The sequence below is a fragment of the Cinclus cinclus genome, chromosome Z, assembly GCF_963662255.1.
Source record: "Cinclus cinclus chromosome Z, bCinCin1.1, whole genome shotgun sequence".
In the NCBI taxonomy this organism is placed as follows: domain Eukaryota; kingdom Metazoa; phylum Chordata; class Aves; order Passeriformes; family Cinclidae; genus Cinclus; species Cinclus cinclus.
In genome coordinates this window covers 47,514,493-47,540,047 of record NC_085084.1, presented here as the reverse complement: position 1 = coordinate 47,540,047, position 25,555 = coordinate 47,514,493, and the positions used below count along the sequence as shown (strand labels likewise).

Sequence of the window (25,555 nt, the reverse complement as noted above, 5' to 3'; positions counted from 1 at the left end):
TTCTTGGCTAGGGGAAGTATCCACTGAAAAAAGAACATAAAAGTATATTCCAGAATCAACCTGATATGGCCAACAATGTCCTGGGAATTTATATGCTTTACCTGAAAGTTTTCTGAAAGTTCTGGGAAAAACTGGTCATACATTTTCAGTTCTTCCATGGATCTTCCCAATTCCTGTCTAGGTTTCAGTTTGTTAATATCAGTCTCAATATCATCATTCTGAAAGATCACCAGAACAAATTAATCTTGCATCCAAAATTAATGTACTTCTACAACATTAATCTGAAACATTCACCTTTTCTCCTGACACATCCATGTTCTAAAAGATAAAATACCACTATTCCAAAATTAGCTGAACTGCAATTTTCACCACAAAGATCTAGACTGCTCAGTATTATTAGTATGCCTAAGCCTTCATTTTAACACCATTATTATAAATATCTCAATTTTCTTGCTTTCACACGAATTTATTATACAGAGATATAATATTTTACATTAAATCTGTGCATATTCCCAGTAAGGCAACTTGGAATGTGAAGGCTTCATCTGATTGCAATACTGCTTCCATGGAAGATACTCCCTCTATCAGAGCTCATGAGATCCTTGATTAAAATATTTCTTTCCAGTTCATGGACAAACAATTCAATCAACTCCTAAATACACGTAACATAAAAATACAGAATAAGCCAGTTCTGACCAAATATCCACCTGTGACATGCCTGGCAGTGGGAGAATAGGAGAATACCTTCCCTAAGTGGTGCAACAGTGAGAGGTATGATGTCTACCTCTACAGCTGAACTTCAGCTATGTTGCTGAAACACTGATCTAGTCAATCCCAGTCCAGAATGCTGGAAAAGGTTAGAGCAGCTCCTACATATGGACCAGCTTATGTGAGAAAAGCAGGCTGAGAGAAGTACAAGTCGGGAAAAGAACACTGCTAAAGGAGTCTGTGGTTCTGCTCCACTGCACTTCAGATACATCAAGTGTGAAGGAAACACATTTTGATAAAAATCCTGAAGCAATCTGAACAAGAACGGTTGATATTTTCAAGGGGCACCCACCTTCTTTAAGTTTCTGAAGCTTTTTTAATTTTAGAAATTGCCCTGAAAACCTCTGAAACTGCTTCTAACACTTAAAATGTGTCTATATACCAGATTCAAGCAACTTAAATAAAAAATTGCTATACCTGACTTTTACCTATTAATTTTGTCTCTACCAACCTTAAAATCTTGGTCCTTGTCATCATCAACTTCAGTTTCTGTTTCTGTTTCTGTTTCAGCATCATCGTTATCATCACTTTCATCTACTACATCATCCACTACAATACAAAAAGGGTTTTGTAAGGGAGATTATACATTTAATCCAATTATACATGCTCAAAGAAGATTTTCTATGTTCTGGGTTTATTTTCTTTCTCACTTACTCCTTGAAATGTCCTGATTTACAATACAAGATATATATTCTATTACCATCTGAGAAGGGTAATCATCCTTATCTCTGTGGGAAATGTCTTCTGTTGATAGGCCATTGAGTCCTGCTGTATAACTAATAAGATTACATCATCCCATTGGGAGATGCTCCAGCCAGGAGGATGAGCCAAGCCTTTCCTACCTAGATAAAAACTGAGGTTTAGAATGCCAAAGGCAGCCTTTTTCCACTGGATTCCAGAAGAAGAACCAGGCTTTTTTCCACATCTTTGCTGGACCCTTTGGAGGAAAACTGCACCAGCACCCTGTATCAGGTTGTATTCTGACTCTGTCAGTGGTTTTATTTTTTATTATTGCATGTATTTTGTTTTTCCTTTTTCTCTTCCCTATTAAAAATTGTATTACTGACTTGAAGTCTCACTGGTTTTGCATTTCAAACCAGTACATTTATTGGCGCCTAACGAGCAGCACGAAGGTACTGAGAAAAAGTCAGCATTACAATTTTGCATTGTGCCAGCCACCTATTCACCATGATTCTCAACATGCTTACATGGGTTTTATATCTTACTCTCTATATTTTTCCACACATGGGGAACTATCTGCTGGTTGTAATGCTCCTGTGTAGACCAGGGTATGGTATTAAAATTGCTTTATTGGTCTATTATGTCTATTGCATGATAACCTCTGAGGCAATGAACATAATTCAGAATATATACTCAATTTTGTTTGTTTGTCCTAGTCTAGGCTGCTACATCTGGGGTCTCAACAATTGCACCCAGCCCCTGGGGGGAGGGGAAAAGGATGACTTTTTCCAATCTTTCAGGCCTGGCACAACAGTTTTTGGAAATGTTGAGTTCTCTCTGGATACCAAGGACAGCATAATGTTGTTGTTAGTTCTGCTTTGTCTCCTCTGCACAGCCTTCACAGCCTGCAACATGCTTAGAAACAAAACACTACATGGTATAGTGCAGCGTATTCTTGAGGAAGAAGAAAAAAGAAACAAATAAACTGCGTACATGTCTGCACAGAGTGTCACAAAGGAGAAAAGAAGCAAACACAAAGCAACAGCATCCGTGTCTATGCAGACTGCCACAGAGGAGGAAAAAGCCGAAAGAAAAGCAACAGCGTCCATCTCTACACAGACTTTTACCCAGGAGGAAGGAACCAAAAGTGCCATCAGCATCTTTACATAAACTGTCACTGAACCAGAACAGCCCAGACCAGAAGCAGTTGCCCCCGTTCAGAAGAAGAAATCAAAGAGCAAATCAGTTTGCATAGTCACTGATGAGGACGTGGCAGGACCTTTGCACCCAGCAGAAGAGACAGAGCCAGAAATCATCACTTGCTCTCTATCCCTGGGTGAGCTGCGTGATCTGTGGAGGGAATTCACCCGCCAGGCAAACGAGTCCATCCTGACCTGGCTGCTCCGCATCTGGGACGCTGCAGCCAATGACACAGTTCTGGATGGAAGTGAGGCCAGGCAACTGGGATCTCTGTCCCGGGATGTGGTCATTGACCAGGGGATCGGGAAAACCCAAGAAACCCTCAGCCTCTAGTGGCGACTGCTGACAAGTGTGAAGGACAGATACCTTTGTAAAGAAGATCTCCAGGTGCACCAAGGAAAATGGAGCACAATGGAACAAGGTATCCAATGCCTGAGGGAATTGGCTGTGCTGGAGATCATTTTCTCAGAAGGTGGGAGATTTCCTAAGAGCCCAGACTGTGTCCGGTGCATGTCACAGATGTGGTTGAGATTCGCACGGCTTGGACCAGAGATATACTCCCGTTACCTGGCAACGCTGCAATGGAGGGAAGGTGAGGACATGGTAGGCGTCTTGGCCAATAAACTAAGAATTTATGAGGACACTGTCACCGCCTCATTTCGTACCCATGTCTCAACCGTGGAAACAAGGCTGGTTGAGCAAGTCCGGAGCTTGATTGAAGAGGGCCATCAGAAGCTTAAAAAAGAACTTAAGGAAGAAAACTACCAGATCTCACCAGAACCAACAAGAGTCTCTGCCATTAGGAGCCGGCGTTTCCCATCCAGGGAGAAAGGACACACTCCACGAGGTAACCTCTGGTTTTTCTTTCAGGAGCATGGAGAAGACATGAGGAAGAAAGGTGGGATAGAAAACCCACCTCCTCCTTAGCAGCCCGGGTACGTGAACTGAAAAGAGGGACACCGAACACAAGAAGCTCATCTAGAGTCAACGCTGCTCCAGTCTCTCGTGCACAGAACTCCAAACAGTATCAGAACGATGATATGACTGATCCTCTTGAAGGGACCTCAAGAACCTATCTACAGGAAGAGAGCAACGTGTACCAAGACCAGGAATAGAGGAGCCCTGCCTCTAGCCAGGTAGAGGAGAGGGACAATCAGATCTACTGGACTGTGTGGATCTGATGGCCTGGCACATCCGACCCACAAAAACATAAGGCTTTTATTGACACCGGTGCCCAATGTACCCTGATGCCATCAAGGTATGTAGAAGCGTCAATCTCTATTTCTGGGGGTAACAGGAGGATCCCAGCAGCTGACTGTAGTAGAGGCCGAAGTGAGTTTAACCGGGAAAGGGTGGCAGAAACACCCCATCGTGACTGGCCCAGAGGCCCCATGCATCCTCGGCATAGACTATCTTCGAAATGGATATTTCAAAGACCCAAAGGGATATCGCTGGGCTTTTGGGATTGCTGCTGTAGAGACAGAAGACATCAGAAAACTGAATATCTTGCCTGGTCTCTCAGATGACCCCTCTGCTGTGGGACTACTGAGAGTCGAAGAGCAACAGGTACCAATCGCCACAACAACAGTACACCGTCGGCAATACCGTACCGACAGAGACTCTGTGACACTCATCCATGAGATGATTCGTAAACTGGAAAGCCAAGGGGTGGTCAGCAAAACCCATTCACCCTTCAACAGCCCCATCTGGCCTGTGCGCAAGTCTGACGGAGAATGGAGATTGACTGTGGACTATCGTGCATTGAATGAAGTGACTCCACCGCTGAGCGCTGCCGTGCCGGACATGCTGGAACTCCAGTACGAGCTGGAGTCCAAGGCAGCAAAGTGGTACGCCACCATTGACATTGCCAATGCATTTTTCTCCATTCCTCTGGCAGCAGAGTGCAGGCCTCAGTTTGCTTTCACCTGGAGGGGGGTGCAGTACACCTGGAACCGACTGCCCCAGGGGTGGAAGCACAGCCCCACCATCTGCCATGGACTGATCCAGGCTGCACTGGAAAAGGGCGAGGCTCCCAAACATCTACAGTATATTGATGACATCATTGTATGGGGGAGCACAGCAGGGGAAGTCTTCGAGAAAGGAGAGAAGATTATTCAGATTCTGCTGAAGGCTGGTTTTGCCATTAAGCGAAGTAAGGTGAAGGGACCAGCTCAGGAAATTCAGTTTCTAGGAGTCAAATGGCAAGATGGACATTGTCAGATCCCAACAGAGGTAATTAACAAGATCACCGCGATGTCTCCACCAACCAACAAGAAGGAAACACAAGCTTTCCTAGGTGCCATAGGCTTTTGGAGAATGCACATCCCTGAGTACAGCCAGATTGTGAGTCCTCTCTACCTGGTTACCCGCAAGAAGAATGATTTCCACTGGGGCCCTGAGCAGCAGCAAGCCTTCACCTAGATCAAGCAGGTCACTCATGAGGTAGCCCTTGGTCCAATCAGGACAGGACCAGAGGTAAAGAACGTGCTCTACTCTGCAGCTGGAAATCATGGTCTATCCTGGAGCCTTTGGCAGAAGGTGCCTGGTGAGACTCGGGGTAGACCACTGGGATTCTGGAGCAGAAGCTGCAAAGGGTCTGAAAACAAGTACACTCCCACAGAGAAGGAAATCTTGGCTGCCTATGAAGGAGTTCAAGCAGCCTCTGAAGTAATTGGCACCGAAACACAGCTGCTTCTGGCACCTCGACTACCGGTACTGGGGTGGATGTTCAAGGGAAAGGTTCCTTCCACACATCACGCCACTGACACCACATGGAGCAAATGGATTGCCCTCCTCACTCAGCGCGCCCGTATTGGAAATCCAAATCGCCCTGGGATTCTGGAAATAATTACAAACTGGCCTGAAGGTGAGACTTTTGGGTTATCTTCTGAAGAAGAGGAGCAAGTGGCACGTGCCGAGGAAGCCCCACCATACAATGAGCTACCAGAGACTGAAAGACGATATGCCCTCTTCACTGATGGTTCCTGCCAAGTTGTAGGCACTAACCAAAAATGGAAAGCTGCAGTATGGAGCCCCACATGACAAGTTGCGCAAGGTACCGAGGGACAAGGTGGATCGAGTCAGGTTGCAGAGCTAAAAGCCGTCCAGCTGGCTTTGGATATTGCTGAACGGGAGAAGTGGTCAAAGCTCTATCTCTACACTGACTCATGGATGGTAGCTAATGCTCTGTGGGGATGGTTGGATCGCTGGAAAAAGGCCAACTGGCAGCGCAGAGGGAAACCCATCTGGGCTGCTGAGATTTGGCAAGACATTGCCACCTGAGTAAAGAAGTTAACCATGAAGGTTCGACACGTGGATACACACGTACCTAAGAGTCGAGCTAATGAAGAACATCACAACAATGAGCAGGTGGACTGAGCTGCCAAGGTAAAAATATCACAGGTGGATCTAGACTGGCAGCACAAGGGAGAATTATTCCTAGCTCGTTGGGCCCATGATGCCTCTGGTCATCAGGGGAGGGATGCAACATACCAATGGGCCCATGACCGAGGGGTGGACCTTACTATGGACAGCATCTCAGAGGTCATCCAGAACTGTGAGACCTGTGCCACAATCAAATAGGCCAAGCGGGTGAAGCCTCTGTGGTACGGTGGATGATGGTCAAAGTACAGGTATGGGGAAGCCTGGCAAATTGACTACATCACCCTTCCCCAAACCCGCCAAGGCAAGCGCTACGTACTGACCATGGTGGAAGCAACCACAGGATGGTTGGAAACCTACCCTGTGTCTCATGCTACTGCCCGGAACACTATCTTGGGCCTAGAAAAACAAGTCCTTTGGAGGCATGGTACCCCTGAAAGAATTGAGTCAGACAACGGAACCCATTTCAAGAACAGCCTTATCAACACCTGGGCCAGAGAACATGGTATTGAATGGATATATCATATCCCTTACCACGCTCCAGCTACCAGGAAAGTTGAACGGTGCAATGGACTCCTTAAGACTACCCTGAAGGCACTTGGTGGGGGAACCTTCAGAAACTGGGAAATGAACTTGGTAAAAGCCACCTGGATGGTCAACACCTGAGGGTCCATCAATCGACCCAGTCCTGCCCAATCTGAAGCCCTGCACACAGTGGATGGAAACAAAATCCCTGTGGTACACATGAAAGGTATTTTAGGAAAGACTGTTTGGCTCAATCCCACCGCAGGTAAAGGCAAACCAATCAGTGGGACTGTTTTTGCTCAAGGACCTGGTTACACTTGGTGGGTAATGCAGAAAGATGGGGAAACCCGCCGTGTACCGCAAGGAGACCTTATTTTAAGAGAGAACTGTGTGTAGGGTTTCATTCTGTATTATATATATATATATATATATACATATATAAATATATATCTGTAAGAGGGTATTGGTTTGGGTATAATGTAGATGGTAATAGAATAAGGGGTGGATTATGTCCTAGTTTACAATACAAGATATATATTCTATTACCATCTGAGAAGGGTAATCATCCTTATCTCTGTGGGAAATGTCTTCTGTTAATGGGCCATAACTGATAAGGGTGATCATCCTTATCTCTGTGGGAAGTATCTTCTGTTAATGGGCCATTCAGTCCTAATGTATAACTGATAAGATTACATCATCCCATTGGGAGATGCTCCAGCCAGGAGGACGAGCCAAGCCTTTCCTACCTAGATAAAAACTGAGGTTTAGAATGCCAAAGGCAGCCTCTTTCCACTGGATTCCAGAGTAAGAACCAGGCTTTTTTCCACATCTTCGCTGGACCCTTTGGAGGAAAACTGCACCAGCACCCTGACTGACAGGGTATCAGGTTGTATTCTGACTCTGTCAGTGGTTTTATTTTTTACTGACTTGAAGTCTCACTGGTTTTGCTTTTCAAACCAGTACAACCAACCAGTAAACTAGTGCTGCAGGTGCTTTATTAAATTCCCTCATAGAGTTTTCCATGCAGGAAATTTGCTGATTGTCACTAAAATGCTCATTCAGAGGTTTACAAATGATACTGATTTTCTAGTATACTCAGAACAACTATATGTACTGCTTTTACAATACTGACTATACAAGATTATACTTTTGATAAACCCAGACCTCTACCCACTCCCCAACATTCCATATGTCTTAAAGCACTATGTATCCTATTTCCTTTGGTTTTTCACTTCTTTTTATAACAGATAACAAACATATTAAAGAAACATACCATGAGTTCACTTTAGTAAACTAGGACATTTCTAAACAGGTATTATACAGTACCAATCTACTGTATTAAGCAGAGATTTAATTTCTGTGGGTTTCTAAATTAATTTTCTACTTTGAAGACAAAACATAAACAATCTTTGAACTACTGGAGTCTGACCCATGTGAACCTCAACAGGATGGCTTACTTCTTTCAGACTATGATCACATTTTGTTTCAGGAGATATCATGAATAGAGGATATTAATAAGCTGACTTTGACCCTTCATTTTAGAGTAACTCTCTGACAGCAACTTCATTAGCTGCTTACCAGGTCTGAAGGTGCTTCACCTTATCAGAATATGTATTAATTATCTAATAATAGTGAAAGGTGTTCACAATGGGATGAATCAATTTCCTACAAAGAACCATATAAATGCTTTGCAGTACAGTGTTTTCTAAGAGACAGCAACACTCCAAGAAAGCAGCTCTACTTTCCCATTATGTAACCACAATAATATAAAAAAGTCAGTGCTTCAAACAGCACACATTTATCTAAATTCATCACATCCTAACTTCTCAAAGTAACAGAAAGAAACAAAGGGATACACAGTCCTCTAAGACAGGATGTACACTACAAGACATTTCACTTAGAAGAATATATACTCTTGAGTATACGCATGAGTTGGAATGAGAGACCATTTAAGTTTGAATATAGCCTATTCTTTACACTTCAGAGTTTGATGAACATCACCTTTTAGTCCTTGTTTCCTCTTTCACTTTATAACCACATGTAAATGGACAAATTTTCTATCACTTTGAACTTAACATTAGAAACTGGCACTCCACACCAACAGTCACAGATGTTTTGCTTGCTGAGAAGTGTCTCAGAGTCCTTTCAGCAGACAACACAAATAGGTGCAATTGATTCCACCTTCCATAAAGCAAAATTCCACGTACTTGAAGACAAGATACTACAAAATCACCATACCATCAGGAGGCCAACTGTACAGCTGAGCCACAGGACCACTGGCAGGAATAACTGGGAGTTGAAAATGGAAAGCACTTTTAATAGTTGGTAAAGGAAGACGATTTTTGGGAAAACATTTTCTCATTATTAGACTGGATGTATTGACAAGAGGATCAAGAGTTCTTACAGCAAGGCACTCCTGTTAACAGGAAAACAAAGAAAATTATTTCTCAAATTGAAAGTCAAATTACATTTATATACTGTTTACAAAAAAATTGGTTCACATCTTCTTTGAAGGACAGAAAAACTTCTACAAATTCAAATTCACCTTTTTTAAAAATCCAAACTTCAAAATAGAAAGGCATTTTCACCCTCTCTTCTTTAAAACTAAGTTCCACTGCCCCTCCCAGACATAGCCACAGCAAAATAACAGCAAGTACAAATTTAATTCTATACTCTTTCAATGTGGTACAGTGTGTTGTACAGAATATAATCCTTACTCCCATAGTCAGGAATGACCATGAAACTCATAAAAGAAATAAGACAAACTTTAGGTCATAGCCAAAGAGGCAAAAATAAAAAAAAACCCTATCAGGATAAACTTACCTGTGAAGTGTTGTAAAGAATTTTCATCCCATTGGCATCAAGAAATGCTTTTCTTCCCAGTTTGATGTTTGTAACACTTTTAATGCACTGTAACACTCCTTTACGTATCAGCATATATCTGTGTCGACTGTCGTGACGGTGCCAATCAACATAAATCGTTAAAAGCACCTGCACATATCCTCTGTCTACTGCTCTCCTGGCATTTGTTTCTTTGCAAAAAAAAGTTAGAAAGAAGTGACTTCAATATTGCTTTCAAATTTCACAAAGTATTCTTTTTATCCAAGTGACTGAATTGTTTCAGTTTGAGTAGTACTTCAGTCACCCTTAGCAGAGTTTTACATCAGCCTAAACAGAAATTATTGGATAACTGAGACCAGTAGCCTAAACTTCATTCTTAGAACATTTAATGTAACTTTCATGGTTTACTAGAAGAACAGCATGCATTATGCTTAAAGGCAATTGCAAGATGCTGTCACCCAGTAAATTAAAAAAAAGTATACAAAGTATATCTATCACTATCCACACACACTGTCTAGAAGATTTGAAAGATTTGAAAGATTTGAAGATTTGAAAGATTTGAAAGATTTGAAAGATTTGAAACACACTTCTTTTTTTCACTTGCAATCTGTACTGTTTTAGAAGTATCACTCAAATTTCATAAGCTGGAAATACTTCTACCCCAAATACTGGGTAATCAGCATGACAGCAGGAATATATAGTAGACTAATGTTGTTATGAAAATATTTACTTATAAAAAGTATATGAAGTTACAAGTTAAAACCACTAAGGAGAAGACACCCCTAAATAAATGAATAAGAACTCCTGTTTAAAAGGAACACCTTTTGAACAATTCATTTTCCTCCCCAGTATTGAAGTTTAACTGCCAATTTACAGAATAGAATACTGACAACAATTTGGAAATATTTCTTTCCCTAAACTTCCCAAGGAGAAATTGCAAAATTCATAAATACACAAACCTGTAAGACCAAGGTATAATACTGAATAAACACAATTAAACTCAGCACCCTGTGATAAGCGGCACAGAAATTTCCCTCCATTTGTGTGAATGGTTTTCTGCAAATGGCATCACATCTCAATTCTTATTCAACTCTACTAAATCTACTACAAATGCTGTCACTTCAACACAACTCTTTGGAGAAAATGAGTTTTTAATTCCTTGGTAGTTACAATGCTGGTTCAAAATCTGCAGAGATGACACTTGAGAGGATCAATTTCTGCTGGCGGAGACAGTTCACGTCTGGAAACACACCCTTGGTTTTGTTACCTTTAATTCCACTTCATGAGCATCACTGACAGATTTGTTATTGGGACCCAAGTCCTAATTACTCAGGAAGGTACTGAAGAATATCTGTATTTTTCCTAGCTATCCAAGAGATATTTTCAGATGTATGTATAAAAAAGAGGCACAGGAGTTAAGCTATAGACATCTATTACTGAATGGTTGAGGTGAGTGAATGTAGAAAGTTATTTGTCCACCTTGGATAAAGATCAGTTCTGCGGAAGCAGTGCAGCCTTTCTGCTGCATAACTGATGAAACAGTAACCAAGTATTAAACATATATGTATATACAACGTAAATAAAGCACCAGAAACTGCAGATGAAACTTATTTCTACATTTCCTCGCCTTACTTCTGTTTTGTTCACCAATTTAGTTTTACTGTGTTGATATATACACACACACCCGTTATAGCTCAAGTAGACATTTTCTTGCAGTCAAACACTTACTTGATTTTAGCAATGCAGCAAGTGTGTCTAAAGCAACCCTGTCAACATAACAAGAAAAGTCAAAACAGCAACCAACCAGTAAGCTTAAACTACAATTCCGTAAAACTATACAAAATATTTACTGCTTACAGACTTATAAAGAGTCTAACTTCACGTTTGCCTGGTTACACTGTAGCACAGAATTCACTTTTATATTTTACTTTACTAGAAGACCATGTATCTCTACTATATCTGAAGTCTGATGACAAAATTTAAAAATATCAATGCAATTCAAGCTTTTGCAAAAACACTGTGACAATGTAATGTTTATGACTGACACTCACTGGTTATGATACTCTGAAATTTGTGTCTTATTTAGCAGCAGAACAAGTACTTCCACAAAATAAAGGACATTATTTTAGAAAACTGTAGGTCGATATGGGCAGTATATGAATATACCGAGAAGCAATGCCCATCAATCTCTACTACAACACAAGATGATCAGCGTGAGATTTTTCTTGTACCCAAAGATCTTCTCTCAATTCAACTGTGGAACTACAAAACATATATTCTTATTTTTCCTCTCTTTCTGAAGATAAACTTGATGCATCTGATCTTAGACCATAAAAAATGATATAATGATTAGTCACATCATAGAATGATATGTTCATATGCAGAATTTTAGCTGAGCCTTAAAGGAACAGGAAGGATATGCTTTTTGAACACTACTCCTGTGACCACAAATACCAAATTTTGATCACACAACACTACTTCTTTTGCACAATATGATATTAATACTTTGCTAATCAGATGAAAAATTTAGTTTTCCACTGGTATACAAAAAAGGTATACACCTTAAAAAAGGTGTATTTTATATATATATATTTTAATTCTATAAATAAAGGATTATCTTCAGTTACATCCATTTAGCTACTTTATAAACCTACATTCACCAAAAAAACCCAACCCAAATCAAAAAAACCCAAACAAACAAAAAACCCCAAAACATACAACCACCACCAGAGTGGGAATCTAAAGTCACCACTTCAACCTACACTAGTGAATTTTAATTTTTTAACAAAATAGCCCACTAGACAGAAGCTGGGGCTTCCTATTCTATGTTTCATGTTCTTGCTCTGAATGTTTATTTTGCAGAAAAATGGAAAGAAAATTCTATTACCAAAAAAGGGACAGTATCAGACTAAAAGCACAAAGCAGATCACAGAAAATGCTGAATTGGAAGAAGCACATAAGGATCATCAGGTCCGGCTCCTAGCCCTGCACAGCACCACCCCCAAGTGTCACACCCTTTGCCTGAGAGCATTGTATGAATGCTCTTGAACTGTCAGGCTTGGTGCTGTAGAAACAAACAGAAAAATGATGGTATTGTCTTGATCTGCCTGTCAAGATTTGGGGTTAACCACTGTACAGTTTCCATGCAGGAATATTAAGAGCTAAAAAAATAACATATTATTTTACCAGTACTGCGACTAGACATTCAAGTACTTTGTGTTACTTTACTGGGGAAAATTAAAATTTCTTGTATTTGTGGTACTCCTTCCCATCTCCCTTCACTTTAATCTTTAAATATTAATTGCATTTGATTCCTCCAATATAGTTTTTTATTTACAAGCAAGTTTTGAAAAAACATACAAGGTTTTACCATGTAGTATATTAAAGAAATCTTACTTACTTCATAAGGCTAGTGTTCCTTTTACTAAAAGGGCCAATGATCTTAAACAGCAGTTCTACTACTCCATTCTTTCCCAGAGATACTGCATTTACAGCTGGAAGTTAAAAGCAACTGATTTTAATCTAATGTAGGCAAAAGAATAAGATCAATATACTCAAAACTAAAATTCACACAAGTTAATTTTGAAGTACAAAAAAGGCTAGACATTTTTGTCCCTTAAGACATACAGTGAAAGCAGACACTACTCTGGATATAATTAGCATCATGATCCTATCCTGACAGAACTTGGAAAAGAAGAAAACTTAGTTATTACTTTTAAATAAAACCACATACTACTTCCAATGCAAGGTTATTCTTTCTTTGTTACTAAGATACAGCACAAAAAGAATTTTCCTTGTAGAAATTCACACTTTATTGAACAACAGGTTTTCTAAAATATCAGGCTCTATGACTTGCTGCTACCCTTCAGTATTTGGACAAACAGGTATATTGACCAGGATTTGAAATCCAAGAGTCTGCTATAAAATTTTAAAATGCTAATTGCTATCGCTTTCCTGAACTACATGTTACGAATATATGTTCTCAGAAAAAAAAAAAAATAAAGGGAATCTATTTGAAAGCGGGCAAACGAAAACAAATTATGCTAAGACCTATGTTACAGAAATATGTGCTTAAAGTGTATGTTTGAAGTGCAACAGCCAACTGAAAATACAAACTGCTGACGCAGGCACAGAAATTCCATTCCTGACTGAATTTAGCAATATGTTCTCCTAACAAACTAGGAAGAGAGCAGCTAAGAATTTACTTCAACATAATAAATGCTATTATCACTGCAGAATTTAGTACGTGAACCCAGGTGGCAATCTCATCATCATTAGCAGCAACATTATACCAGAATCTAAGTGAAGTTAGGACTTATTCTAATAGTAATGGTACACAAACTTGAAGTAGTACTACTCATCAGAATATTATAAACTACTATTTCTTCTCATAAAGAGTAAGGAATACAGAAAAATAGAACTGATCTAAGAAGTCAAATTAGAGACTTAGTCACATTTTCAGGATGAAGCAAGTTTTCAGATAAGCAATGTTACTAAGGTAACTATCTCTATTAGACTTTTCATTTTAGAAGCATTTTACCTCATTGTCAGGCAGCTCAACAGAAATAAAGCTTCCATGTTTTGAAATATATTAGGACTTTATGAACTATAGCTGCTCATGTGAATGACCTGAAAACATAATCTTACAGATTATCACATCAGTTCTCTGGGGGAACACGGCCATGTTTTCAATTTCTAGCACTTAAATAAGAAGATTAACAATCATTTCAAGCTCAAACGAAAATAATTAAGAGCATCTAACTGACAGTAGAGATACAGAAAGAACCACACTATTTTCATCAACTTCCTACTGCCTGCCCCAAAAAATAGACTCTTGTGGAAGAATATTAGTCCAATAGTGAAAAGTGGAGCTCTTGAACAAAAGGAGTAAGAAAAAGGTTAAATTAAGAAATAATTAGGTTAAACTGAAATATTTTCTGTGTTAACCAAGTTTTAAATTGGTAAAGAAACAAATAAAACATGTGAAATAAAAAACATGAGAATGAATAATAAAGGAGAAAATTATTTAACTCGAAGTGCTTCTGCCAGCAAAATGTTAGCATATCTGGATTAGAGATTCAAACATCAGCATTTATGCAAATTAGATGGCTCAAAATCCAATAGCACTGATCAAAAAACTTTTTTTCTAGAATTTAAGCATTATTAGGAGAAAGAGAAAATTGTCAGGAAAAAACCCAGTTAAAATAATTAACACTAGACAAGCACTCCGAGTTGGTATTTTAACCTTATCTAGATAAAAAGTTTTATTCAAATAGGAAAGAAAATAGTTTTCTGCAATACTTACAGTTGGTTGAATAAACTCTTAATACTTGAAGACATGGCAATACTAGCCTGTGGTTCTGCAAATTATGCTTCACTAAATTCAACGATATGTTTAGGACACCATTTATTCTTGCTTTCATGCCAATCTTCTTGTCTGACATCAAAGAAATACAAGACCAGTCACACTAATTTTGAAATTGTTAAAAAAATACAAGTTAAATGCCTGAATTCTTCCTACTGATGTCAACTCTGCTTATGTACTTTCCACCATTCTTCCCTCCCCTCTAATTTATTCCCTTTTTTTTCCTCTCTACAGATTCTGAGCATGTGGATGCTTACACAAAAACAGAAAAAAAAATCTAAGTTTCGACTATAAAACTGTAATTATTAAGCCATAATATCACCTTTTGGACCAATTTTTGCAAGAAGAGTATGAAGAAGCACCATTAGTTCTTCATTTGGTGGGGAGTCTTTGCTGGCAGTCAAAAGCAGCTGTAACAAGATCTGTGTCCCTCCTTTGGTGACTAAGACACTTGCTCTCCGACCACCACCTAGAAATTATAATTGAGCTGATACATCTACAGCCAAAGAACAATTAAATATCTAAGATACAGTTGTCATGAAGTTAGTCTTTAGAACAGCAGTATTTTCTTTATATGGGACTTTCTTTATACGCCACACAAGAACATGCTAGACTTACACTTATAGCAACATAAACTATGGTGTAGGATTATTAGAAAGGAAACTTCAGTCTTTACATTATTTTAATTCTGCATACACTTCAGCAAACAACAACAAGCAAAAACCAAAGCAATGATAATTTATGAAAAACCCAACAACAATAAAAAGTAACTAGTGAAAACAAAAAATATCTGAAAAAGAAAGCATAAATATAATCGTGCATTACTCCTTAATGAACACTTACCAACAGAGACTACCTCAATGAGAATATTCAGTACATTTAGAACAGTTTGAAGATCTCTTGTATTCTGCAATAAAAAAGAGAGATCTGTGTTTAACATGGCAGTCTAATAAAATGGTTTGGATACTTGAAGCTACGAGGCCACCACAAAATCAAAGAGAATCTTGGATGTACCCACGTAGCAGCCATCCCACTGTACGGCCCAAGTTAACCACAAAACCAATGAAAACACACTTTGTAGTATGGGACATCAATTAGAACTGATAGGTGACTAGCAATTTCTTAGAATAGCTAAATATAAGGCAGAAAAATTCACAAGTAGGTTACTTTAAGACAGTATCTATTCATTACACACCAACACATTTTTGAAGACTCCATAGGATAATAACATATTTCATAACACAAATATAATAATAAATATATACATTTCATAATGATAGAATGCAAATGCTATGAACCTATAACCACAAAAATTAAAATATTTTACCTCTAGGGTTGACAGGATAACTTCTATTCCAGTAGAGCCCTTAGAAGTAATCTCTTTCCTGGTTTTTTCTGCCAGAGAAAAAGACCAATACTGGCTTACAGAAAAAAAATATGTTATCATCTACAAATTGACAAGAAAATTTACACTGAAAATAATAAAACTTATTTTAAAATGCATATATGTATGCAGAACTAAGCAAAAGACTTAAGCAATTTAAAACTAATTTTTGTTTTTAATTGTTCAACAATCTTGTGATGGCCCTGAAAAAACAGTAAAGAAAAATATCAGTAAGGAAGCTGCCTTCCAGATACTTCTACTTTTGATTTATATATAGAGACAGACATATATATATATATATATATATATATATATATATATATATATGAAGTGAATTATTACTTAAATTACAGCTATTTGACAACACAAAATAGACTCAGCACTACAGATACTATACTAATACATTAAACATGGTCTTAAACAGATGTTTTCAACAATCAGTGACAAAAACAGATGGATAATCAAGTTCAATAAACAAAAACTTAAGTCCACCAAGGGAGACACAAGAAGCAAGGGTCAAAAAGGAAACTACTAAAACAACAAAGCTTAGATAATTACCTTGACTCTGGACCAGATGAAGGATCTTTGAGGTAACATATCTGGCATTGTCTGATTCTCCTAATACAGAGCCCACATTGATCTTCTCCAGCTGTGACAGCAGGGATAAAGTCCGAGAATTGGCAGAAACACTACAAGAAAGATATGATTTTTCCATCTGAATCAGAGAAAAAAGCTCCTAACAACAGAAACTCGATGCTAGAGAAATGGCTGTGGCTAATTCACTTCCATATTCTATCTGGACTGGAAAACAGTCTTAATTCTCAGTTCTGGCAAATTTACAGATTTTGCAAGGCCTGCACTGCAGCAGACTAATTGTATGTAACAGAATCTCCAAGAGTGTAAACAGGGAAATCAGTTGCAGAAAATAAAATGCAGCTATAGGTACAAATGTTGTTCATCTATGTCATCTGGAGTGATTTATATTTAATAATTTCTGTTAAGTGACAGGATACCCTATCAAACCTGCCATTCAAGGAATAACTGGCCACAAACACTCTGAAAGACTGCATGCCTTAGGGGATGGCATTCCAGAAAAGGAATAAAATAATGTCCTTTGTGAAGTGAGCAAACTAGCACACACCAACTGAAGAAAAATCACCATTTTGAAGCAAAACACTTAGGAAGGCTTCCAGAATTATTATCCAAGTTTGGATTCATTTTGAATACACAGGCATTTTGGCCTGCTGTCATGGGTTTATACTGGTCACAGGCCAGACACCCAGCAAAGCTGCTCACTCCCTCAATGCCCTTTGCAAGTGGACAGAGGAAAGAAATCTTAACTAAAGGTTTAAGGGTTGAGATAAAGACCAGGAGAAGTCACTCACCAAATACATTCATAGGAAAATCAGGCTCAACTTAGAGATATGAATTTTTTACTGACAAAATCAGAGCAAGATAATGAGAAGTAAAACAAATCCTTAAAAGCAGCTTCCTGCCACCCCTCCCTCCTTCCAGCTCTGCCTCCTACCCCAGCAGTGCAGGGAGACAGGGAATGGGGGTTATGGGCAGTTCATCACCCGAGGCTTCTCCTGCTGCTCAGGAAGAGGAGTCATTCCCCAGCTGCACCATGGGGTCCCTGCCACAGGGGACAGTTCTCCATGAACTTCTCCAGTGTGAGTCCATCTCACAAGCAACAGCTCTCAGTGACCTGCTGCAGTGTGAGTCCATCCTACAGGCAACAGTCCTCCCAAAACTGCTGCTGCTCCCAAAACATCCTGGGTTCCTCTTTTACAGGATACAAGTCCTTCAAGGACAGGCTGCTCCAGCATGGGGCCTCCCTTGGGCTCACAGACTCCTTTGTGTATCCACCTATTCCAACGGGGGCCCTTTGGGCTGCAGGTGGATCTCTGTATCCCCATGGACCTCCATGGGCTGCAGGGACACAGCTGCCTCACCATGGGCTGTCTGCACCTGGGGCTGCAGGGGAATCTCAGCTCCAGTGCCTGGAGCATCTCCTGCCCCTTCTCCACTGACCTTGGTGCCTGCAGAATTGTTCCTCTCACGTGTTCTCACACTGCCCTTCTCTGGCCACAGCTACATCTGCACAGTAACTTTTTCTTCTTTCACTTTGAATCTGTTGTCACAGGAGTGTCACCACCATTTTTGACCAGGCCAGCCTTGGCCAGTGGCACATCCGTCTTTGGACCCACCACAGCCTGGCTCTGCCAGACATGGAGGAACCTTCCAGCAGCTTCTCACAGGAAAAACTCCTGCAGCCAACCCCCTGCTATCAAAACCAGCAATCCCAATACTCCTGCCAACAAAAAATTGCCTTGAAAATGTATTTTAGTGTTAGACACCAGTTCAGGCATCTGTATAGAAAGGTAGATTACAAAGAAAGAATTGCTCTAAGTGTTTATTCTAAGCAGAGTCAGTATAGAAACTTTTATTTGTCCTATAATTTTAGATCATAACAATTATTCAGAATAGCTTTGAGATTCACATTCCTACATGACAGTAATTTTTAAACAGATGTTTAACATGTTAATTGTAGTCATCAATTAACTACAGGAAACTATAACTTCCATGCATTAACGACCTTGGCTTTTCATTCATAACACTGGAGTCCTACAATGATCAACAACAATACATTTTACATACACATTGCTCTATCTACAATAAAAGTAAAGTCTACAATAGTAGCTTTATGAGTACAGTCAGTTTTGTTTAAAACAATGAGGAATTACTACTCCTTGATTTATATCCTACACCTGTGTAAAGGTTTCACACTTAACTCTACTGAAATGTTAAAATCAAGGGGAAAAGTTGTCTGAGGGCAAAAGTTATACTGCAAAGAAAGCAAACTGATGTAAGAACTGCAGAGGAAACTGCTTCCACCACTCTCACTTTCCCACACTGACATCTAAATAAGAAGTATAGCCAAAAATCAATTTCAGATTACAGACGATACTTACAAGCTGGTAACAACAGGAATAAGAAATGGTTATATTAATTATAGCTCTTAAATACAAGTAATTTTATATTGTGAAGTAAGACTATCACCTTCTCAGGTATTTATTAAACTTAGATTGAAATTTTTAAAAAATGAATTATTTAAAGTCATTAAAATTATAATTATTAAAATTTAATTTTTAAATAATTTAATTATTTTTTAATCTAAATTAAATCTGTGTTGGATGCTGAAACATTAATTTCCTTGTGCAAGTAAAGCACAATCATTCCAATCCTTTCTCATCATCTATCACCATGCTGAATAGCATAAAGCCATTATTGTTTGTATAAGTTTTGTCTTGGTTATTTCTGCTTCTCCATTTATCCACTGAAGTTGAAATGCTCCAAAATTGACCCAGTATTGTAATGAAATCTACAAGCTCTGCTGACCCAATACACAAACCGACCAACTTATATAGGATGTTATCTTCACCAGCTCCACAACAAGTAAGAGTCCAACCCACATATAAACTGATGCGTAAGAGAATTGCTGCTTCAACTCATGTGTGTGTCTATCACTTCCACTGTGGTATACCATTCATACAATGAAATTGATGTAGTTTGAAAGCTGAAAACAACCCAAGAAAGCAAAGCTGATGCTCAGGAGGAATAGGAATGGGAATAGGAATAGGAATGGGAATGGGAATAGGAATAGCAATAACAATAAAAATAACAACAAGAACAACAATTTTTTTTAAAGTTTTTGCAAAGATAGAATTCATTTATAGGCATTAAATGTCAGAGTAAACCTGGCTTTTGACTGCTGCAGCCTGGAAAATTCAAGCAACACTGACACACAGAAGCAATTTACTGCATACAGGAAGCTGACATTTAACATAATTCCTCCTCAGTTAATGAAAGCTTTAAAAGGTCTAAGTAGGATAAATAATTCTCAGTACCAGATGGTATAACAACTTAAATTCTAAGATTTAGAATTATAATCTCCTGCTGTGGACAGAGCTTGTATCAAGAGCAACAAGTGCTTATTACAGCACAGGTATCTTTAAAAGGGTTTTAGGCTATCATCTTCTATAAAGTCTTTCAACATAAATACAGTTACCTACATTTCATGTCTTCAGCATACACAATAAAGCATACTTAAAAATTAACACCAGCCAACACTGAAATACAAATAAAGTCTTGATTTCCTCTTAGTTATGGCTGAGTTTTCATCTTAAAACAAGAATTCTACACTTATTTAGCAATATTCTACACTAATCTACCTAGTGGTTGCAAAACTATTTGACAGTTTTCAATGCCTGCACAGTACATCAAAAAGATCATAGAGCAGGAATTACAGCAGCCAGACAGACATACAGCAGGAGTCAGTAATATTGCTGTGACCACCAATTAACCTCAGAACAAAAAATGAAAGCACAAGTTGTAATGAGATTCTCTCGTATTTCTAATGTAAACATGTATGTTTACATTACATTCAGCATCCAAATCTAGAAGACAGCTCTCCAAACCAGAGAAGCACCTTGCAATTCAGTATTTTCAATCCCACAAAAAGAAATAGTCAGAATAAACTCTGTTCTGTCAGAGGTATGTTTTCTCTCAATCTGCCAATATTGCAGAACCTCAAATGAATGTCCTCAAGACTGTGGCCAAACTTTCATAGTGACCAGAGAGAGACAAAGCAGAAGCCAAAGACTCAGGAGGAAGAGCTGAGACTTTCCTGTGCTTGAACTGTGAAGGCATAAAAGCCCAGGGGTTCCTTTGTTGGTGGTCGCTCCTAGGAGGCACCAGCTCAAGACATTTCTGCATTACTGCACCATGATTAAATTGGCTTGCAGAAGGAGACATCAGAGACTTTGATAAAGGAAACACGGGGTCAAACTGGTACAAACGCAATGCAGACCAGTCTCAAGAATTCTGACTGGAGTCTCCAATATAAATTTGAGTCATCAGCCATTTAACTATGGTTTCTACTCAGTCAAAAGCCATTGTCAGAAGGAATGGGATGACTCAGACTGACCTCACACATCAACATGCAGCTGTCCAGGTCTCCAGCTGCAGTGAGTGCCTGAGCTTGTCACTGATGCTGGAGGGCAGCAAAGACAATATGAGACTAGTTTTCCCACAAAGAGAAGAACCCTTCTTGCTATTAGGAGCGACATTTTTCACCCCATACATTCTAAAGCCTCACAAGAGCACTATGTCACTGACGGTATTTACATAAAGTCTCTACTATCTTTAGTTACTAAGAAACACATCCAAAGAGCACCAGAAGAAACTTCATAACACCATAAAAACTGTTCACTTCAGATCTGGATAACACCAGAGCTGCTCTTCATGACATACATGCCAAACCAGCTCCTGATGATCTGCAAAAATTATTCAATTACCACAGGCAATCTCATTTTTTGTATCCCTGCATTTGAAAGGCTTTCTCCCTCAATATTTTCATTTCAGGCACTTCATACTATAAATGTAACTGCCCTTTATCTGTTCCAGTGACATACATCTCTAACCACAGTATCTTGCACATATTCCCATCAAATATTCTTAACCATTTTCTGCATTTCACAAGAGTATTATGAAATAATTTCATCCTCCAGTAGTTTTGCAGATCTTTTGACCTTCAGCTTGTCCATAATTTTAACAATTTTCTTCTCTTACAGATTATTAGTAAAAAACCAGAATATTTCCCACCACTAGCTGTAACCAGAAAGAGAGAGAGCATATCCAGAAGTAAACTGTGCACCACTTCCTTCTGAGACCTATCAACTACCACTGATCTGGTATCCAGTCAGTGCTCCACTTTGTCCAAAGATAACCAATAATTATTATTCTCTTATATATTTGCATTCTCTTTTGGTTGCTCCAGTACAGTTCATGTCTCCACAGGCAGGAAACTCTTTCTTCATCCCACATTCAAACGCTACTGTTCAAAATGCCCCTCGCACCACCACTTCGCCAGCATAAAGGAAGCACCCCTGTCCGTATGTTGACTGTTACCAAAACTTAAACATGACTCTAGCTCACCAGAGAGCTTTGTGGTTTTCCTCCTTCTCTGGTCAGGATAGCCACAAGTGGATAATAAGGAAGCATGCCCAGACAGTGAAGAGCAGAGGACTTCAGGGTTTCACAATTCAAGAACTATCTCAACAAGAAAACACCTTCTCAAAGAGAGATTCCTCACTACAGAGACACCTCTTTCACTCCCAAAAGATTTAAGCATTTAAACTCTGATCTTGAAGAAGTGCTAGATTCACAATCCTCCGTTACTCAATGTATACCACTTTGACTATGAAAATGCTAAAACAAGTCACTGCAGCTTTTTACGTGCCTACCTACAATGAGAAACATAAATCTAAGCCACGGCTTTTCACAAAAATTCAATTACCTTAGAGTGGTTTTTGCCTATTCACATTGCAAGAAGCCTTACAAAATATAATAGTCAAATGAAGGATGTCATCAGTTTCTCAATTGTACCTACTTCCTCTGAAACTGGTGTTTGCACACACCCAGCACACAGATGTATAAGGGAGTTCCTTCTTCCCCCACAGAAAACAGAACTGCATTCTGGCACATTATCATGAGTCTTTAAAACCTGTTTTTAAAAAGTTATGCTTCTCATGAGTTTGTTCTGATTTTATTCCAACACAAATAATTACAAACTATGGCATTCCACTTCCACAGTTACCAAGTAATCATTAGAGAGCTGATACCTCTGATTAGTTCATAGCTATCTCTGTACACAGAGTCAGCTTAAGTTATTCACAATTTAGGGAACAACTGTTTTGAATTGCAGGGATGGAAACTTTCATTTTGTCTCTAGGTAGAGAAAAATAAATGGCATGTAAGTAGCAGCTCTGCAAACATCTAATATTCTTTGTATCGTATATTTTATGCATTATAATTTGTAGTATTTTCAAGAATACTCATTGATGACATACAGCTTGGTTTGCTTATCACAATGCCTAAGGGGCTAGTCTACCAGAATAAGAAAACATAAGAGTTTTTTTACCATTTCTTTTGATCTATCCCTCATAAAAACAGGAAAAACCAGTTTGATATCAACCCTAACATTGTTCCACCCAAAATCAGCAAAAGTAAGGATGATTCTACATACAAGAATTTAAAGTCAAATTTTAAACAGATCTTAAGATACAAACATAATTCATAGTAGAGCATGTTCTCCATGAAAATTCAACTCCTCACACAGAAAATAACTGGTACTACAGAAAGTTAAGACTGAAGTTTTGCCGACTTTACTTTTTTTAAAATCTGATTAGATGGCTTGATTTAACAAGGTTTAATCTGTGGTACCTTAAGAAAAAAAGTAAGATTGAAAACCTTTAAATAGTTTCCTGATGTTTAACAGCATTCCAGAGATAATCTCACAAATTTCTCAAATGCTAGCTAAGACAAGTTCACATGAAAATAACAAACACAGCTTTTCAACCTGACATCTTTTGTATTCCACTCTGAGCTGTCCTAGTTATGTTGCACTGCAAGACTGTTGCAGGATGACACACACCTCATGATAAATTCATGGCTTCTTACACAGTATTACAAACTTCTTTAATTCCTTCAGTAGAAAAAACTGTGTTTTGCCAATATGTGCATAAAATTATGAAATTAATTAAATTTTCAATTAAATTTATTATGTATTTTATAGTTGAACATGTCTAACACTAACTGAAAATTTGAATTTAAAAAGTTATCTATTAAATGTGAAGATACTTTGTGCTAATCAATGTTGACTCCCTCAGTATTTCAGGACACCAATTTGCACATCCCTACTAGAGACCCACAATGTATATTTTATTTATCTTCTTACTAAGAAGATATTCCTAAGAAGATAAATATATTCTTACTAAGATAAAGACTGCTTTTTCACAAATCTCAAATATCTTGATGTTAAGCAGTGTCTATGGTTTTAAATTTACCTTTTTTCTGATGACGTTTTTGCTTTGTTCATATCGGAAATATGATTCTTCAAATCACCATCTCTGACAACCTGTAAGATATTAAACAACTACATATTATTGACATATTTTGTTCTTTAGAGAAGAAATGCTGCCACCACACTGAATGTCCCTTCACTAGAAATGCTAAATTAAGTTCATTCACACTGATTGCACTTCTCCACACTGTCACAAGCTCTTGTCCTGCCACATTATTTGATCCAGCTTCAAAAATAAACTATTGCATTTTTTAAGTATGCAGTATGATTCTGCATTATAATTCAGGCCTACCAAAGTTCAGAAAGCCTGATTACAATAAAACAGAAACTTGTATAAGTATTTACTATTTCTGTCAATGACAGAATTTTAGCTGAAGCCAGTAAATACACTTTTTAAATTTACTTGACAAGACTATGAGATGCCACAACATACTGATTTCTGACTTCTATTTTATGTATCTATAGAAATAACTAAGGCTAGAGACACAGTGAGAAACATGGAGTATTTGGTGTTCTTATTTAAGCAAGACCTCAACACATTCCTTGGACAGAAACCATATCATGCCAAGGACTCAATTTTCCTATCCATCTAAGGACATTGTGTCCTCAGGGCACACTGCTTCCTCAAATGGTGCCTTCAAGCAATTAAGGTTGCAGTCTACAGGACCATTAACTGAGTACCAGTACTTCCATCCGAGATCTACTATGAATGACAGACAAATTACTCTCACCTTGAAAAAAAACAGTCCTCAAAGAGCACAGTGGTTAATTTAAAGGCAGAAGACAGAGAAAAGGGGGAAATGGATGTTCAAAGCTATGGGTGCTGAGAATGAGTAAGATAAAACATGTCTTCTTTTGATAAATGCAGGCAAGAAATTCAGCCAACTACACAAACAAAGGTGGCCCCCCACCCCCACCCCACATCCCCATCTCCCCAAAGAAATGTGTAAAAGCTCTCAAAAATCCTTATTGTTCAGCACATAAAAACAATTAAGTTTTTATTACTGGTAAATTCCACTCCACTGCTAAAAGCCTATAGCAGATGAAGTATGAAACAGGCTTATTTCCAGACTTACCTGAAAGCAGGATGTTTTCCCAGCAGCCAGGAAGAAAATGCTTAAGTTTTCACCAGAATTCCAGCTTGACTCAAGTTAACAGGTGTCCTAGCTTTGTCCAAGTACCCTTCAGGTGTAAACTATCTTGAAATCCTTAAAACAAAATAAATAGTTACAAGAGAAGAGCTGTGTCCACCATATTACTGACAATTCCATGAATCACAAAGACTGGATTATTCCAAACAAGTTGCAAATCTTACTGGGTGGAAATCAGACCCTTGGATTCAAGTAACCAAGAGCTGTTTTGCTTGCAGCAAAAGTAGGACCTGCTGTCATGCAGATGATGAACAGTCTGCCAGTGGCAATAGTGTCTATACAGTATTGTGTACTGAACTGCTGTACAAGTGGAGCCAGCTACTGAGCTAAAC

General features: G+C 38.6%; 1 protein-coding gene across 1 annotated transcript in view; it reads right to left on the bottom strand.

The window, feature by feature from the left end:
• Nucleotides 1-25,180, bottom strand: part of AGTPBP1 (ATP/GTP binding carboxypeptidase 1) — a 59,704-nt gene extending 34,524 nt beyond the window's left edge. Inside the window, exons 1-13 of the mRNA XM_062513109.1 lie at nucleotides 25,149-25,180; nucleotides 24,056-24,126; nucleotides 16,704-16,834; nucleotides 16,089-16,156; nucleotides 15,605-15,668; nucleotides 15,084-15,230; nucleotides 14,702-14,833; nucleotides 12,797-12,890; nucleotides 11,125-11,162; nucleotides 9,379-9,587; nucleotides 8,794-8,971; nucleotides 1,220-1,317; nucleotides 102-218 (exon numbers count right to left, since the gene is read on the bottom strand). Coding sequence (XP_062369093.1) covers nucleotides 102-218; nucleotides 1,220-1,317; nucleotides 8,794-8,971; nucleotides 9,379-9,587; nucleotides 11,125-11,162; nucleotides 12,797-12,890; nucleotides 14,702-14,833; nucleotides 15,084-15,230; nucleotides 15,605-15,668; nucleotides 16,089-16,156; nucleotides 16,704-16,834; nucleotides 24,056-24,087 — 1,308 coding nt within the window. The 5' untranslated portion in view covers nucleotides 24,088-24,126; nucleotides 25,149-25,180. The remainder of the gene's footprint in view (nucleotides 1-101; nucleotides 219-1,219; nucleotides 1,318-8,793; nucleotides 8,972-9,378; nucleotides 9,588-11,124; nucleotides 11,163-12,796; nucleotides 12,891-14,701; nucleotides 14,834-15,083; nucleotides 15,231-15,604; nucleotides 15,669-16,088; nucleotides 16,157-16,703; nucleotides 16,835-24,055; nucleotides 24,127-25,148) is intronic.
• Between the last annotated feature and the right edge of the window lie 375 nt (nucleotides 25,181-25,555).